This window comes from Cnephaeus nilssonii (genome assembly GCF_951640355.1).
Source record: "Cnephaeus nilssonii genome assembly, chromosome: 4".
Taxonomy (NCBI): Eukaryota; Metazoa; Chordata; class Mammalia; order Chiroptera; family Vespertilionidae; genus Cnephaeus; species Cnephaeus nilssonii.
The window spans coordinates 18112394-18130076 of NC_137075.1; the positions used below are offsets into that span (position 1 = coordinate 18112394).

The 17683-nt window shown below is 37.6% G+C and overlaps 1 protein-coding gene across 1 annotated transcript in view; it reads right to left on the bottom strand.

The window, feature by feature from the left end:
* Positions 1 to 17683, bottom strand: part of LOC307098788 (sperm-associated antigen 6) — a gene marked incomplete at both ends in the record, with an annotated part of 60140 nt that overhangs the window by 34529 nt on the left and 7928 nt on the right. Inside the window, 2 exons of the mRNA XM_079769831.1 lie at positions 5729 to 5912; positions 8454 to 8620. Of these exons, the coding sequence (XP_079625957.1) occupies positions 5729 to 5912; positions 8454 to 8620 (351 nt within the window). The remainder of the gene's footprint in view (positions 1 to 5728; positions 5913 to 8453; positions 8621 to 17683) is intronic.

A 17683-nucleotide genomic window follows, 5' to 3' on the forward strand; every position in this document is an offset into this window, starting at 1 on the left:
TGTGAAGCATCCTGACCTGGGCTCTTGTTTGGTGGCAGTGTTTTGATTACTGCTTCTATTTCATTGGTTATTATTGGCCTATTCAGGTTTTTTGATTCTTCCTGATTCAGTATAGGGAGATTGTATTTTTCTAGGAATTTGTCTATTTCATTCACATTGTCCAGCTTGTTGTCATATAGTTGTTCATAGTATTTTCTTACAATCCTTTGTGTTTCTGTGGTGTCCATGGTTACTTCTCCACTTTCATTTCTGATTTTATTTATTTGGCTCTTCTCTCTTTGTTTCTTGATGAGTCTGGCTAATGGCTTATCAATTTTGTTTGTCCTTTCAAAGAACCAGCTCTTGGTTTCATTGATTTTTGTATTATTTTTTTAGTCTTTATGTTATTTATTTCTGCTCTAATCTTTATTATTTCCTTCCTTCTACTTACTCTGGGATTTTCTTGTTGTTCTCTTTCTAGTTCTTTAAGTTGTAGGGTTAAATAGTTTATTGTTGATTTCTTGTTTTTTGAGGTATGCCTGTAGTGCTATGAACTTCCCTCTCGGGACTGCTTTTGCAGTGTCCAAGAGATTTTGGGTTGTTGTGTGTTCATTTTCATTTGTTTCCAGGAAGTTTTTGATTTCTTTCTTGATCTCGTTGGTAACCCATTCATTGTTTAATAACATACTATTTAGCATCCATGTGTTTGAATCTTTTTAGGTGTTTTTACTGTAGTTGATTTCTCATTTCATTCCACTGTGATCTGAGAAGATGCTTGATATGATTTCAATCTTCTAAAACTTGTAGAGACTTGTTTTGTCTCCTAACATGTGGTCTATCTTTGTGAATGATCCATGTGCATTTGAGAAGAATGTATATTCTGCTGTGTTGGGGTAAAATGTTCTATAAATGTCTACTAAATCCATCTGATCCAGTGTGTCCTTTAGAGTCCCTGTTTCCTTGTTAAGTTTTTGTCTGGAAGATATGTCCAGTGAAGTCAGAGGGGTGTTAAAATTCCCTACTATGACTGTATTGTTGTCAATCTTTCCATTGAAGTCTTCTAGAAGGTTTTTAAAAAATATATTTAGGTGCTTCTATATTGGGTGTATATATGTTTACCAGTGTTATATCCTCTTGTTTAGTATTATGTAGTGACCTTTCTTGTCTCTTGTGATGGCTTTCATTTTAAAGTCTATTTTGTTGGATATGAGTATTGTTACTCCAGCTTTTTTTTTCTTTTCCATTTGCATGGAAAAATGTTTTTCCATCCCTTCTCTTTCATCCTGTCTGTGTCTTTTGTTTTGAGGTGGGTCTCTTGTAGATAGCATATAGTTGGGTCATATTTTTGTATCCATTCAGCTACGCTACCCCTTTTAATCCATTTACATTTAGGGTTATTATTGAGCGGTCCTTATTTATAGCCTGTTTCTTCTTCTTAGCAATCCTTTACACCAATCCCTTTAGCATTTCTTGTAATGCTGGCTTTAGCCTTTTTTTTTTTTTTGTCTGGGAAGCTCTTTATTTGACCATCTATTTTTTTTAAAAATATATTTTATTGATTTTTTACAGAGAGGAAGGGAGAGGGACAGAGAGCTAGAAACATCGATGAGAGAGAAACATCGACCAGCTGCCTCCTGCACACCCCCTACCGGGGATGTGCCCGCAACCAATGCTCATGCCCTTGATCGGAATCGAACCCGGGACCCCCCAGTCCGCAGACCAACGCTCTATCCACTGAGCCAAACCGGTTTCGGCTGACCATCTATTTTGAATGATAGCCTTGCTGGATATAGTAACCTTGTTCTCAGATCTTTGGTTTCCATTACCTTGAGTACATCATGCCATTCCCTTCTGGCCTGTAGAGTTTCTGATGAGAAATCAGGTGTCAGCATTATGGGAACTCCTTTGTAGGTAAGAATTTTCTTTTATCTTGCTGCCTGTAAGATTATCTCTTTGTGCCGAAACCGGTTTGGCTCAGTGGATAGAGCGTCGGTCTGCGGACTGAAAGGTCCCAGGTTCGATTCCGGTCAAGGGCATGTACGCTGGTTGCGGGCACATCCCCGGTGGGGGTGTGCAGGAGGCAGCTGGTCGATGTTTCTCTCTCATCGATGTTTCTAGCTCTCTATCCCTCTCCCTTCCTCTCTGTAAAAAAAACAATAAAATATATTTAAAAAAAGATTATCTCTTTGTCTTTAATTTTTGGCTTTTTAATTATGATGTGTCTGGGCATGGGTCTGTTTGGGTTCTTCTTGCTTGGGGTTCTCTGTGCCTCCTGAACTTGTGTGACTTTTCCTTTACCAGGTTAGGGAAATAGGTGGGCAAGGTGTTTTAGGTGGGCAAGGAAATTAGGTGGGCAAGGAAATAGGTGGGCAAGGAAATAGGTTAGGGCAAGGTGTTTTCCAATAGGGTGTGTCAACTGTCTTCCCCCCAGGCAAGGCAAATGTCTATGTGAGAAATATGTCCTCTGCTGTGTGAGGGAATGACTCAGCCCAGAAACTTGGGGTGTCTGCCTTCTGAGGTCTATTCCTGAGTCCCCAGTCCTGGGTTCTGTTCTCATAGCTCCAGTCCACTTCACTCTCCCTCTGCCAGAACATAAGGTGGGTGGCTTCACAGGGAATTTTTATGCGTTGGCCCTCAAGAGGGTTCCTGAAATTTCAGCTGCCACTTCCTGGCAGACAGCACCCCACTGCTTTTCAAATCTAGATGTTATGTGGGTACCCTCCTCAGATTTGGTGCTCTCTGCTGAGGAGCCCAGCTTGGGGATTAGATCCTAGAGTTCTCAGTGGCACTCCCGTCACAGCGGAGATATCTCTCTGGGACTTTGTGTTATATCATTCTTTATCTCAGACTCTTCTTTTTTCATAGTTACATCTTTTTTCATACTGTTGAGCATTTTTGCTGTCTGTGGGTCCCCGGCCAGCCCTTTCGCACCTCTGCCCCTCCTACCAGTCTCTATGCGGTCTCCACCTTCAGTCCTTGGGTTTCAGGGTTCTCTCCTGTGAGTTTTCCGTTGATTATTCAGGAAGCCTTTCCATATTTCAGCTGTAATTCCAGCTTGTTCCTGGGAGCATCTCTGTGCAGCATCCACCTACTCTGCTGCCATTTTTAATCTTGATAACAATTCCCTTTCCTTTAGAGAAGTCCATGCAGTAATCTCCTCTGGGAGCTCCTGGGTCCCAGGCCTTTAAATACCATTACAGGGGGGATTCCATGTGGGAGCTGGTTATAGCAAAAACAATTGGAATGGAATCCCTCAACAGACCCTATATTATAAGGTATTTCTTTATTATCATCTAGCCTCAAACTCAACAAAAGGGAGGTCTGGAAAGGTTACCTGTGGGCACCTGCCTGAGAATGTATCTACACAGCTGTCCCTCCAAGCTCTTTGGCACCACCCTTTGAAATACTCATGTTACAATCTGTTTGCCATTAAGTCCTCTGGCTTAAAAAAAAATTACTAAATATACTCGGGTAGTTTCCCCATCATAACCAGCTTCTGATTTAAAATACTGCCTTAGTTTCCCCAATCAATATGTATTAAGCAATAGTCCTAAGGTGAACCTATCTGGGAAACCAAAATCCACATATGAAGGAAATAATTTTAATATATTAATTCTGAACCATTCTAAGCATGATAATAGTTTTCTTTCTGCATTTACTTTTATATCACTTTATTTCTTTTTGTCTCCAATAGTGTCACCACTTTAAGAACCATATTAAACATAACCATGGGAGAAGTTCTTACTGTTTCTGTTTTGACTTTCTTCTTCAATACTTTTTCACGAAGTACTCAGTGAAGCTGTATGGCACAGTGGTTAAGATGGGCTTGGATTCAGACAGATTTAGACTCAAATTCCAGTTCCGCCTTTAACATAATTTCAGACATCCTCTCTAAGCTCCACTTTCTTCCTCTGTTTAACAAGGTGAGTAATACCTACCCTAAGGGTAGCACAGTCAAAATGACATAATGTATTTGACATATACTATAAAGAGCCAGGCACATAGTAATTACTCAATAAATGGTAGCTATTATTTTATACATGTATACACATTAAAATCTGGAAAATGAAGAAAAATATCCTTAATTCTATCATCTTTTTAACACAAACATGTATCTCTTTGTAATTTATGTCCACATAAAAATTTATTTTTATACTAGAGGCCCAGGGCACGAAATTCTTGCATGGGTAGGGTCTCTAGTGGCTGCCAGCTGCTGGCCAGGGCCTGCCTTCATTCCACATTGCCCCCTGGTGGTCAGTGCACATCATAGCGAGCGATTGAACTCTTGGTCGGTTGAACTCCCATGGAGACAACTTTGCATATTAGGCTTATATATATATATATATACATACATATATATATATATATATATATATATATATATATATATATATAGATTATTATAACTGAAATATACAATTTTGTCTTTTTTTTCTTTACATTATAATCACCTTTTCATGTTACCATGTAGGATTCACAATTGCCTTTTTAATTTGTTGAATGAGAGTCTATTATGTCAACTACCATAATTTAACCTCTAAATTCCTGCTGAATAGTTGAGGTTTTTTGATATTATGAATAATGCTCCAATAACACTTGCATGAATACAGTTTTTCATTCTGTGGAATTCTTTCCTTAGGATAAATTCCCAAAGCAGGCTTCTTAGAGTAACCATAAACTCTTTTGTGACTTAGATTAGTTTTACCAAACAACTTTCCACATGTTGACACAATTTGTAGGGCATACACAAGTCCTCTCTAACCTTCAGTATTAATACTAACACCTTCCATTTATGGAGAATTGACCATGTATTTTCATCCTCACAACAAATCTTGAATAACTCTGAAGTAGTTACCCGCTTTTAGCTCATGAGGAAGTAAAGGTTCAGCAAGTTAAAAGCCATATCCAGTGTCACATAGCAACTAAGTGGGAGAACTTGTACTCAAACTCGGTCCTGTCACATGCCACAGTGCCCTTAACCACTTGCCTGTAGTTCTGCTTTACTCTTTCCCCGCCAATTAATAACAGGTGGGAAAAGCCATTTGCACCAATGTTTCAATATGCAGTTCTTGATAACGAGCAAAGTGATCATTTTTACGTATTAGTTAAACTGCATATTCTTGAGTTACTTGTTTATGTTATTTAGCAACTCCTATAAGTGGTGGGCAATTTTGGTCCCTATATATCTTTTACTAATCAGGGGTGCCAGCACAGCCTTCACATGGGAGCTGCAGGCCCTGAGCTGCCAGTGTACAAGAGGAGGTGATCCTTCTCTTTCTCCTCCTTCCTGTCCAATGTGGGCGGAATACAAACATGTTCTAGAAAGTTAAGTCAAGGTCTTTTCAGCATTACTCACTCCTATGATATGGCCCTGACTGATTAGGAACACCCTGGGTTAGGAGGAAGAGTGAAGACTCAGCGTACCCTGAGGGGTGACAATCTAAAATAATTCTTACCTGAACCAATTTATCAAGGTTTTTGAGAATTAATATCTCATTTGTCCCATTTCCCACCCCACCTCTTTTCTCTTTCTGTCTACAAATTTCTCTTCTGCTAACTAAGATAAGACTGGAATGTATTGATTTTTTGTGTGAATTTGTAATCCAAATAACTTGGGCATCACTCAAAGCTTATCTCCCATAATGTATAGAAGCATCATTAAAACCTCACTTACGCTTTACTAAGCAAAACCAGATTTACCTGGTAAATATATACTTTAATAACCCCACTTTAAAATATGCCCCATCACCTGCATTATGTCTTGCAATATATCCAAGAGCCCAGGCTGCAGCTTCTTTGACTCCCGGGTCAAAATCTTCCAAGCATATCACCAGTGTATCCAGTGCTCCGCAATCAACGATTGCCTGAGCTAGCTGAGGGGAGTGCTTAGCAACTGCTCGCAACACAAAGGCAGCTGCTTTCTTGTAGAAACGCTACGAGGATTAAATAGATAAAGCACAAAATGAATTGAGCACTTACATAATGAAAGTTTAAAAAGACCAAAACCAACGTACTAATAACATTAGTATAATAAAGATCAAACGCTTTTAAATACTAAAGAAAAACATCCTGCAACATCATTTTGATTTTTTGATGTTCCCCATTGCTTTTGTTCAGTAACTAAACAAAAACAATGTAAGTCATATTACATTTCAAATGTTTTACTCTAAAACATACATTTATAAAATATTTTATTTCCTGCAAATTTTATTTCCTACAAATTCATAAAGTACTGAGATTTTTATGTGTCTGCATTACACTGAAGGTACTTGTTTGACGCATGAGAACTGTTGGATTGTTAGCATGTGAAACTAAACTGTCAACTGGCAAATTCGTTTCCTTTACTTGCCCTCAGTCTCTAAGGCTGGTAGGCCTTTCATAACCTCAAATCATCTTTCTGGTGTCCTAAATTTAAAGGCAAAACATTCATGATACATTTAACACTTTTTCTGGCAGCCCCGGCCGGTGTGGTTTAGTTGGTTGGGTGTTGTCCAGTGCCCTGAAAGGTTGCTGTTTGATTCCCAGTCCGTTGTGGACTCGATCCCCAGTAGGGGGCGTACACGAGGCAGCCAATCAATGTTTCACTGTCACATTGATGTTTCTCTCTCGCTCTCCGTTCCCCCTCTCTAAAATGTTTGTATATATATTTAAAAAAACACACCTTTTCCTGGAAAATAAACTAGTCAAACAATGGGGTATGTTATTTATCCCCTTTTAGAAATGCTTTTTAAAAAAGATAAATACAAATGACAATATTATGTGAATGCTTCATATTTACAATATTTTCTACATATAAACTTTATAATGTTAAGAAATAAAACTGAAACTTGATTTTCTTTATGTAGCTAAGAAAATTAAATGTTTAGGAAGTATTTAGCTGTAGCACTCACTGTGGTTTTATGGTGCACTTAATGACACAGCAATGGTCTCCTAACTCTTCTTTTAACAGAACCCCGTTGACCCCATATTTTAGATTCTGTTTCTCTTTCTTTACAGTGACTACTAAAAAGTGACTGGGTATCATAGCACCTCTTTTGAAAGCATTCCATTTACTTAGGCTAAAATATTAAGATGCAAAAAATTTATAACAGAGAAAATACACTAAGTATAATTTTAACATTATAGCTCAAAACCTGGTATATATTGATGATGTAAGCCATATACTGGCCCCGGGCAGTGTCCTAAGTGGTTAGAGCTCTGGAGCAGGGGAGAGTAGCAGGCTCAACTCTGGTCAGGGTCAAGTACCTGAGTTGTAGGTTCAATTTCTGGTCCTGATCTGGGTGCGTGTGGGAGGCACCCAATCGATGTCTCTTTCTCACATTGATGTTAGTCTCTCTCTCCCTCCTTTCTATCTCTCTCCCACTCCTCTCTCCCTTCCACTGAGAATCAATGGAAAAAATATCCTCAGGTGAGGATTAACAAAACAAAACAAAAAAAGAAATATGCTACTTAGTAATGATGCTTTAATTTCATGTATTTCTTTAGTTTCTTAAATGTAACATATGTATATATTTAAATATTTGTTGTAAAGTCTAATTTCATGTCAGTAACCAAATAGTTACTAATTTATTAGAAAAACTAGAGGCCTGGTGCATGAAATTTGTGCACGGGGGGGGGGGGTCCCCTCAGCCCAGCCTGCACCCTCTCCAATCCGGGACCCCTCGGACATCCCTCTCACAATCCTGGACCGCTGGCTCCTAATTGTTCACCTGCCTGCCTGCCTGGTCGCCCCTAACTGCCTCCTCCCCCTGCCAGCCTAATCACCCCTCACTGCCTCTGTGTGCTGGCCTGATCACCCCTAACTGCCTCCTGCTGCCAGCCAGGTTGCCCCCAACTGCCCCGCTGCCGGCCTGGTCACCCCATGCAGCCTGCTGTTCAGTTGTTTGGTCGTCCCTCACTAACCCCCCTGCTGGCCTGCTCGCCCCACACAGATTGATTGTTCAGTCATTTGGTCATCCCTCACTAACCCCCCTTGGGTTTTAATCGTCACTACTAACTACAGAGCCTTAAAAGGCCTGACATGCTTGCATACTTGGTAAAAATGCTTTACTAAACCTTCCATTAAATACATGCTCCTTCTTTTTGGATGCTTATCTCCCCTCGCTTTAAAGCAATTTCCTACAGTTGCCATTAACCAAATTTCACCTGTATATAAAGATTTCTGTAAACAACTTTTTGTTTGCCTAAGGCTTTATATACCTAAGACTGATCCTATAATTTTAACACTCCCACACACAGAAATACTGCTTGATGTGTAATTCCATTAAGTTTTAAAATCTTTCTCTTTATATTAACAATAATGGAAAAAAAAACCCCTCAAGTAGAATGCTCTAACGATATTATATTCAGTTCAAATAATTGAATGTAATGTGCATTAACATCTTTATAATTCTAATGCCTACAAGCTTGCAAATGTACCCAAACTATCAAATTTTTAAAGTAAAAGACATATCTTATTTTTAAAAAATTCTTACATTCTGTTCTGCCAATGAATAAACAAGCTGTGGAAGAATGTCGCCCTTGACAACTGCTTCTGCTAGGTCGTCATTGTAATTAGCCAGTCTCCCGAGCGCCAGAGCAGCAGTCTGTTGAATTGTTGGGACCACGTCCAGAAGAAGAGGCCTCAGTAAAGACATTACACCTGAGTGAAATGATGAAAGAACAGAAATCAGCAAAACTTAAATTAAAAAGCAAACATACAATTTCATATTTGCAAATATGAAAACTAGGGGGGAAAAATCAGCAAAAACAATTAGCCACTAAAAGCGAATGGGATATTTAAAAGCATATAATTGGCCAAGACACAGAATATAACCTGTAATTATCAACTAAGCAGCATAGTGTGGCAATAAGAACGGCTGTTGGGCTAGAGAGGATTTTAAATCCCTGATTGGTAAATACTACCTGTGACCGGACAGGCTGTCAGGAGGAAGGAAAAGAAAGGTTGTGAAGCACATAGTATAGGCTGATTCGCCACCCCGCTTACGTCCCTCCCCCTCATCTTTGCAAATTCTATCTTTCAGAACTCGGTTCAGATTATTTCTTCTCAATGAAGTCTTTCATTTGGCTAGGACCTCACATTCATGAAGGACTGCAAATCATATTTCTGACATTATCTCCAAAAAATAAAATCTTTAATATAAGAAAGTATATGTATTATCAGGTCTCACAATGTTCATTTTAGGATTGAATAGAGAGAAGGTGTATCATCCTCACAACAATAAATAAAAGTAGCTTATATTTATGGAGCACTTGTATGCATGCATTGTTCTAAAGATTTGTTTTCCATATTAATCCATTGACCTCTCATAACAAACCTATGATGTAGGCCTTATTACTATGTCTATTTTACAGATAAGGACATTTAGGTTGAGAAAGATTTAAAAAATTGTCACACCACTAATAAGTGGTGGAGCAAGGTGAGAAATCCTGACATTTCTTTATTTATAATTGCTAAACAAATAATATGTATTAAAATTGAGGAGGTAGGGAAAGGGAGATAAATAATAATTGCATTTGGTCATTTCATTGGATATTACAACTCTATATTAACTTTGCCTTCCTAGAAAATGTGTAAAATAGTCAACAGCTATTTGTGCTTTATGATGGTGTGTTAGTCTGAAGTTATAAGAAAGGTAATGATGGAATTCAAACTGGAACAAAGTGCTCCTTGATTTTCTAAACTTTATGTAATTTACAGCAGGCTATTCAACTGATGTTATTACATCTTTTCCATAAAAACATATTCCAGCGATCTATAAAAGCATATATTACCAATATTCTTTAAAAATATTTTTATTGACTTCAGAGAGGAAGGTAGAGGGATAGAAAAATTGAAACATCAATGATAAGAGAGAATCACGGGTTGGCTGCCTCCTGCACGCCCCACTGGGGACTGATCCTGCAACCCAGGAATAGGACCATGATCCCCTGGTTCATAGGTCGATGCTCAAACACCGAGACACACCTGCCGGGCATCAATATTCTTTTTTAATGTTACATCCGGAAACATTTACTGGTATAATAACGTTTAGGATTAGACTAAAGTAAGATAAATAGTATTACCAAATAACACAGAGAGTAATGATGCTTATTTCAGCGACATTTAATGACGTGACTGTGGCTTTTCATAGCCTCCCACTTCATTCAGTGATGATTTCATGTCTAAGTTGCTTGGTTAGACCATCTTCTACAAGGCCACAGTTGCAAGTTTAAAACCTGCACGGGCTGGTTAACTTTGCAGGCACAAAGCACTCCTGCTCATGCCTAGGCCATAGCTCCTGTGAAACATTCAACATGCCTCTGCTCATAAGGGTTGTTTATATTATTATCTATATTTTTTTTCTTAGAGATAATTTCTGAAATACTTCACAACAAAAAGCTTAAAGCACAGAATAAGGTATTAGAATTACTACCAAGTTAACATGAGTTCTTCCTAGAAAGTTGGGTTTAAAACAATTTGTCGATCTCTTCTTTGTAGTTTGCTTTATTACTTCATTTTGTTCTTAATTGTGGTAAAATACATATAACATAAAAATCACCACTTAAGCCAATTTTAGTGTACAATTCAGTGGTACTAAGTACATTTCCAATGATGTGTAATCAACACCACCATCTAGAAGCTGTTAAACTGTTTTCTACAGAAGCTGCACCTTTTACATTCCCACCAGCAAAGTGCAAAGGTTCAGATTTCTCCACATCCTCACCACCACTTATTTTCCCTGTTGTTTTAAATTAATGGGCATCCTAATAGGTGTGAAGTGGTATGTCATTGTGGTTTTGATTTACATTTCCCTAGCACTAACGATGGTGAAGGTCTTTTCATGTGCTTGTTTACATCACCTTTGTTGAAATGTCTCTTAAGTCCTTTGCCCACTTTGTTGAATATAGCTTGACATTGTTGATAATAAATATGCACCATTTAAGAAACAAAAGCTAAATTTGTAAACATATATTTAAAGTTTCATACTAAATACATTAATAAGGCAAAAATATAAAGTATAAGTATTCTCAGAACACAATGAAAAAGAACCACAATTAAAAAAATAAAAGAATAACAATTGTGGTTCATGTTATTTTTTCCCCCTTAATCTGTTATTTACTTTTTTCCTCACTTGATAAATGTATGTGAAGGAAGTCACTTATTGTCTTTTGAAATATAATCAGAAAATCAATCCAACCTAGATAGTTTAAATTAAATTCTTAAGAACTTTGCCCTTTTATGTTAAGAATTTGATAAATTCATCTCTCCAGGTTTATAGTACTTAACTTGATTATGTGTTTATTATTAGTTACAGTATTTAGCTAATTTACCAAAAGTCTCCAATTCTGGAAAATCTCCGTTAGCAATTTTAGCAGTAAAATGTTTTACCCCCCCAAAGGTATTTCACTTGTCCATAGAATCAAAGGAACTTTCTACTTTATATATTTTCTCCTCCATATTTCCACAGCATTTGGCCCAGGAAAAATAATGTAAATAAAAGAACACACAAGTCCTTTCCTTCTATTCCTGTATTTAATATCCAGATTAGACTTCTGCGTGGAAACTTCTGCTCTGTCACACTTTCCCTATATTCCTTAGTCCAGACAGAAGCACAATAAGGATTTTGAAAAATTTAAAATCTCTGAACCTATAAAAGTAACAGCTAAAGCTTCCATTTAAAATATCTTCATTTTGAGGGTGGGGCAGGTAGAAGTGGGTAAACGGGTATAAATGGTGATGGAAGGAGATTAGACTTTGGATGGTGAACACAAAATACAATATACAGATAATTTGTTACAGAATTGTACAGTTGAAACCTATATAATTTTATTAACGAATGTCACCCAAATAAATTCAATAAAAATAAATAAATGTCTTTGTTTGAATAAGATCATTCTTATTAGACAAAATACTGCCCCAAATTTATACTCCTTAAATTTTCCTTAGTGCTTTATAATCATTATATTCCAGGGACCTGGTTTTTTATTTTATCTCTTACACAGATTAAGCATGGAGACTTTGTTATAATTACAGGTTTGTTCTAAAAATGCAGATAATGATGCAAGAGATGAGGGTAAGGGGTAGGGATGGAAGAGGAGAAAGATTGAGGGAAGGGGAGGAGAGAAGAGGGGAAAAGAAGTAAATATGACATAAAAATAAATTTTTCCTTACCTGCCTGTCCATTAGGAATCCATAGTAATTGATCCTTGGTGAGCGAATGCATGAAAATTTAGAGTCCATCAATTACAGCAGTCTGAATAGTTGCTATTCAGATATACAAGGTCTCTAGGGAGAAGCTAATGACCTCATTGGGAGTCTACACTGAAGGAGCCAATATAATCTATCTAATACCTAATATTAAAAATAATTCATATATTATACTCTAATATTTATAATAAAACAATTTAGTATATTCTATACAAACTGATAAAACAGTGTGAAACTATTTTTGAAATTTAACTTATAGGATAAATCTTTATAACCCTCTCCCTGCCCCAACTTTATAGCTTTGAGCTCCTTTTCTATTTTTCTTGTTCTAGTGCCATGCTGGAGAGATTGCTGCTAATACTTACACTGAAATCCAGTTATGCCCCAAACAGAAACAGCCTTGCTGGTCCTGCCCACAATCATTCACTCAAAAAACAGATCAGGGTTTACCAAGGAATAGAACTACACACGAGTTAAGGCAGCTCCTACTCTCAAGGGACTAATAATCAAGTGGAGATTATAAAATAGCCTCAAAATAATCACATCTCTTTCCTTTAATTCCCTTCAGTGCAACACAGGCCTAATTACTTTGATTTTGCATGCCTACTACATATATAAATTAGGAAGGAAATGTCAAACATTTCCAAAGACAAAAAAATTACCCATTCATCCTCATATTACATATAATTTATATACGTATTACCTCAATCTTCTGTTTATAAAGATATTTAACATCTCAACTTTGTTTATTTTAAAACAAGTGTCTATAAATGCCTCTGGGCCATTTAAGTCATAGTAACGATTTCTGGTTGCTTCTTATCTTTTTGTTTTTCAATTTTATTTATTTTTATTGTGGTAAATTATACATAACAAAATCTATTATTTTAACCATTTTTAGATGTACAATTCAGTGGCATTAAGTAGAGTCACTCTGTTGCATAACCATCACCCACTATCATTTCCAGCACTTTCTCATCATTGCTAACAGATACTCTATACAAATTAAACACCAACTCCCCATTTCTCCATACCCCCAGTCCCTGGTAACATTTATTCTAATTTCCATCTCTTTGAATTTATCTACTGTAGATATCTCATATAAATGGAATCATATACTATTTGTCCTTTTGTTTCCTGGCTTATTTCATACTTAGCATGTTTTCAAGGTTCATCTATTGTAGCATGTATCAGAATCTCATTACCTTTGTAAGATGAGTAATATGCCATTGTATGTATATACAACATATTGTTTGTCCACTCATCTGTTGATGAAGATTTAAGTTGTTTCCACCTTTAGGTTATTGTAAATAATGCTTCTATGAGCATTGGTGTACACATATCCATCTGAGTCCCAGGTTTCAATTCCTTTTAGTGTACCTGTATGCCTTAAAGTGGAATTTTGGGCCCTGGCGGTGTGGCTCAGTTGGTTGGGCATCATCCCCTACAATGAAAGGTTGTCCGTTTGATTTCTGGGTCAGGGCACATGCCTGGCTTGTGGGCTCCATCCCTGGTCAGGGCACGTACAGAAGGCAACAGATTGATGTTTCTCTCACATCAATGTTTCCTCTCTCTCTCTCTCTCTCTCTCTCTCTCTCTCTCTCTCTCTCTCTCTCTTTTTCTCCTTTCCTCTCTCTAAGCATGTCCTTGGGTGAGGATTAAAAAAAAAAAGCTGTGGTACATATACACAATGGAATACTACTCAGCCATAAAAAAGCATGACATCTTACCTTTTGTGACAGGATGAATAGACCTAGAAGGTATTATGCTAAGTGAAATAAATCAGCTAGAGAAAGATAAATACCATATGATTTCACTTATATATGGAATCTAAAGAACAAATAAACAAACAAAATAGAAATAGAGAAGAGAGTGTCAGTTGACAGAAGAAAGGGAGGTTGGGGCGGATGGGTGAAAAAGGTGAAGGAATTAAGAAGTACAAATTGGTAGTTATAGAATAGTCACAGAGATGTAAATTAGGGAAGATAGTCAATAATATTATAATAACTATGTATGGGGCTGGGTAGGTACTTGAAATATTGGGGGAACCAATCTGTAAAGTACATGATTTTCTAGTCACTATGCTGTACATCTGAAACTAATCTATAATAATAAAAGAATAATATGCTAATTAGACTGGACAGCCAAACCACCTTCTGGATGTCCTTCCGGATGACCTTCCGGATGAAGCTGGGGCTGTAAGGGCCAAGGCAAGCCGCTGAGGCTGGGAGGGCTGAGCCCCTTGCATGGATTTCGTGCATCAGGCCTCTAGTATAGAATAATGTTGAATATAAATTGTAATTGAAAATTAAATAACTACCTTTTCAGAATAGACAAGGTGTTGAAAGCACACTTGTCTTTAACCTCAAAGAACTTGTATATGGGCTTTGAGAGATAAGCAAATGCAACACATTATGATGTATGCAATGAAATAAGCAGAGTGTGCTCTGCAAACATGGTAGAGCATCTAGCCCAGGCTTTGAAGAACACAGAAAAGGCAACCCAGGAGCAGTGGCATCTAAGTTGAGATCTGGTGGCTTTTGGGGGCAGATTGCCTGCTAAAAATTGGAAGAATTAGTGAGGTAAATGGTTGGAGAGTATTCCAACCAGAAGGAACTATACAAATGAAGCTCAAAACCAAAACCCAGTCTGATATATTGACAAAACTGAGAATGCAGTATGACCACAGTACAAGAGGGGAGAGAGAAGGTTGGAGAAAGGGGGCTAATTAAAAGAAACCAAAATCCTGAAGGGTCCAATAAACTATTTTAAGTATTTTGAATTGTATCTGAACATTAGTGTCAGTGCGGTGATAGGATCAAATTTGTACTTTGTGAAGAAGGATCACTCTGATTACCCTGGGAAGAAAGGATGAAAATAGACAAGATTGGGGGCAGGAAGACCACTGAGGAAGCTGTTGTAGGAACCTACACCGGGTGTGCAGATAGCCTGGAGAACAGCAATGGCAAAAGGGAAAGAGAAAAGTGAATGGCCTAAGGAGGTGTTTAGGAGAGAAACTGATTAGTGTGAAGAAGATGGAGGAACCGGTGATACTTCCAGGTTTCTGGCTTGGACAGGGATGCAGGATTGTGGCAGACTGTTGAAGAAGCCATGAGAAATTCAGACCAGCCTGAAATGTCAAGTGGGAGGCTGATGGGGCAAGAGATAAAGCTGGAGAGCTTGGTTAGGCCAGATCAAATGTGGCTATAGGTCAAATTAAGATTTTGTTATGTTAGTCTTTTTTTCAAAAAATATGTTTTTATTGATTTTTAGAGAGAGAGGAAGGGAGAGGTATAGAAAGATAGAAACACCGACTGCCTCCTGCATGCCCCATACTGGGGACTGAGCCAGCAACCTGGGCTTGTGCCCTGACTGGGAATCAAACCAGTGACCTCTTGGTTCCTGGGTCATTGCTCAACCACTGAGCCACACCTCTGGGCTTGTGATGTTACTCTAAGTGAAATGGGAAGCCATGGAGAGCTTTATTGTTTACACTACTTATTTTCAGTGAAATAAATAAAAATGAAGACTGAATAACCCCCAGGTCCACCATGTATGGCTGTGTACTGCACAAATCCGGGGGCTGCCATTCACATTGATCATGATATAAATGGTACACCCAAAGTCACGCAAAGCACAGCAGCCAGCCTTGACATTGCATCTTACGTGGTTCTCTAGTTTTATGTGAATAAATGTCTTATCTCCATAGTAAAATAATAAGCATCTTTAGAGCCAAGCTTGTTTTATACTTTTTTGTTTCTCAAATTACCCTGAACAGTTCTGAATATACAACTAGCTCCTATTGAAAAACTTGTGGTCTTGCCTCTAAAAACCACCACTCACTTTAATTTTACTACTGTAAGCACTACCTGTTCTATCACAGAGTAACTCCAACTACACTTACCAACTTTAGTAGATTTAAAATCTTTATTTCTATAATGAGATATTGCATTTCCATGATTATACTTTTACAAGTGTCATGACACTAATGAATTTTACAACTCATTTTCCTTCACTGGTCATTTTTTACTTGAAAATACTTAAGTGTTCCTCCCTTGCATTTTTTAGAGTAAGAATTTTCAGGACCTGATTTGGTTTTTCCCAGCCTCTATGTACTTCTGGTCACTATTCCTGTATTTGATTTAAAATAATAAATTTTGGTATCATATGTCTGTTTTGTTTTCTATGAAATACTTTTACACTGTCATAACTATCAAGTCAATTATGATTTTAGATGTTATATCCCTTATAACACAAAATCTTATAATTTATTTGAAGGGTCAGAATGAATCACAAAACATATGTATAGTTTTTTAAAATTATGATAAAAATAATCTATTTTCTCCTTTTACAATTATTCTCCTTATAGTTAATACTATAGTTAGCATCTTCTCAGTTTTGTTTGGTGATTCACTGTTAACTCAGTTGTTTATGAATGAAGGGCTACCATACCCGATATATCATTTTCGTGTGGGGAGAGGTGACAGGAAGATGAAACTCTGACACTCTGAACAAGCTAGCAACTCTCCTAAGAGGGCAAGGAAGCACAGCATGCATTCATTTACTTATTTAACATATGCTTATATAGCATTTACCCTTTAGTAATGAAACTGGCCTATAGCCAGGTTTAGAATGCATACCAAAGAGTATAATCTGCTGAAGTGATATTATTCTACCATTAACATCACTGTAGCTGTCTTCCATGATTACTGTATTAAACTGATGCAACTGTCTGACTCTAGACTAGGTCACAGCCATCACCATCTATATATGTGGGATTTGAACTGAGTGAGCATGTAGAGTATACAAGTATGGCAGGTTCAATTTACATGTACTTTAGATAAAATGATTGGAACTACATGTTTAATTACATAAAGAAATATAAAAATGAGCTTTGACTATATTTTCAAATGAGCATGTAAGTTCTACACATCTAAGCTATGATCGCTTTCCTGGGCTCCAGAGCCCTATATACCCAAATTGCTCACCATAGTCACTGGCACATAGATATTCCAGACACACCACTACCTCAGTGCTATTACAGTGAAATCACCATTTCCTCCTCCTTCTCTATCCTCGTTCTCCTCAATGAATGGCACTCACCTAAGCAGCCAGAAGCCTTGGAGTCATCTTGAGCTCCTCTCTCTTCTTACCTGCACCTGCTCCCTCTGCTAAGTCACAAGTCCTGCATATCTCTTATCCAGCTAGACTGGTACAGCAGAAATGGATACCTGGTCTCCCTGATCCCGTTTTAATCCCCTCCATCTGTTCTCCACACAACCATGAAAATCATCTTTCTAAAACACAAAATAGATCCCAATGTTCCTCTAATTAAAACTCTTCAATGGCTTCCTATCAATTTTAGGATTAAATCCAGACTTCAGATGAGGACCTTCATAATTAGGCCTGCTTTCCTCTCTAGCCACTGACTTTTCTCTCCCTTGCTCTATCTCCTAAGATGCTCCAGCCATACCTGAACATTTGCCTTTTCCATCAAGTACACACCATGTTTTCTCT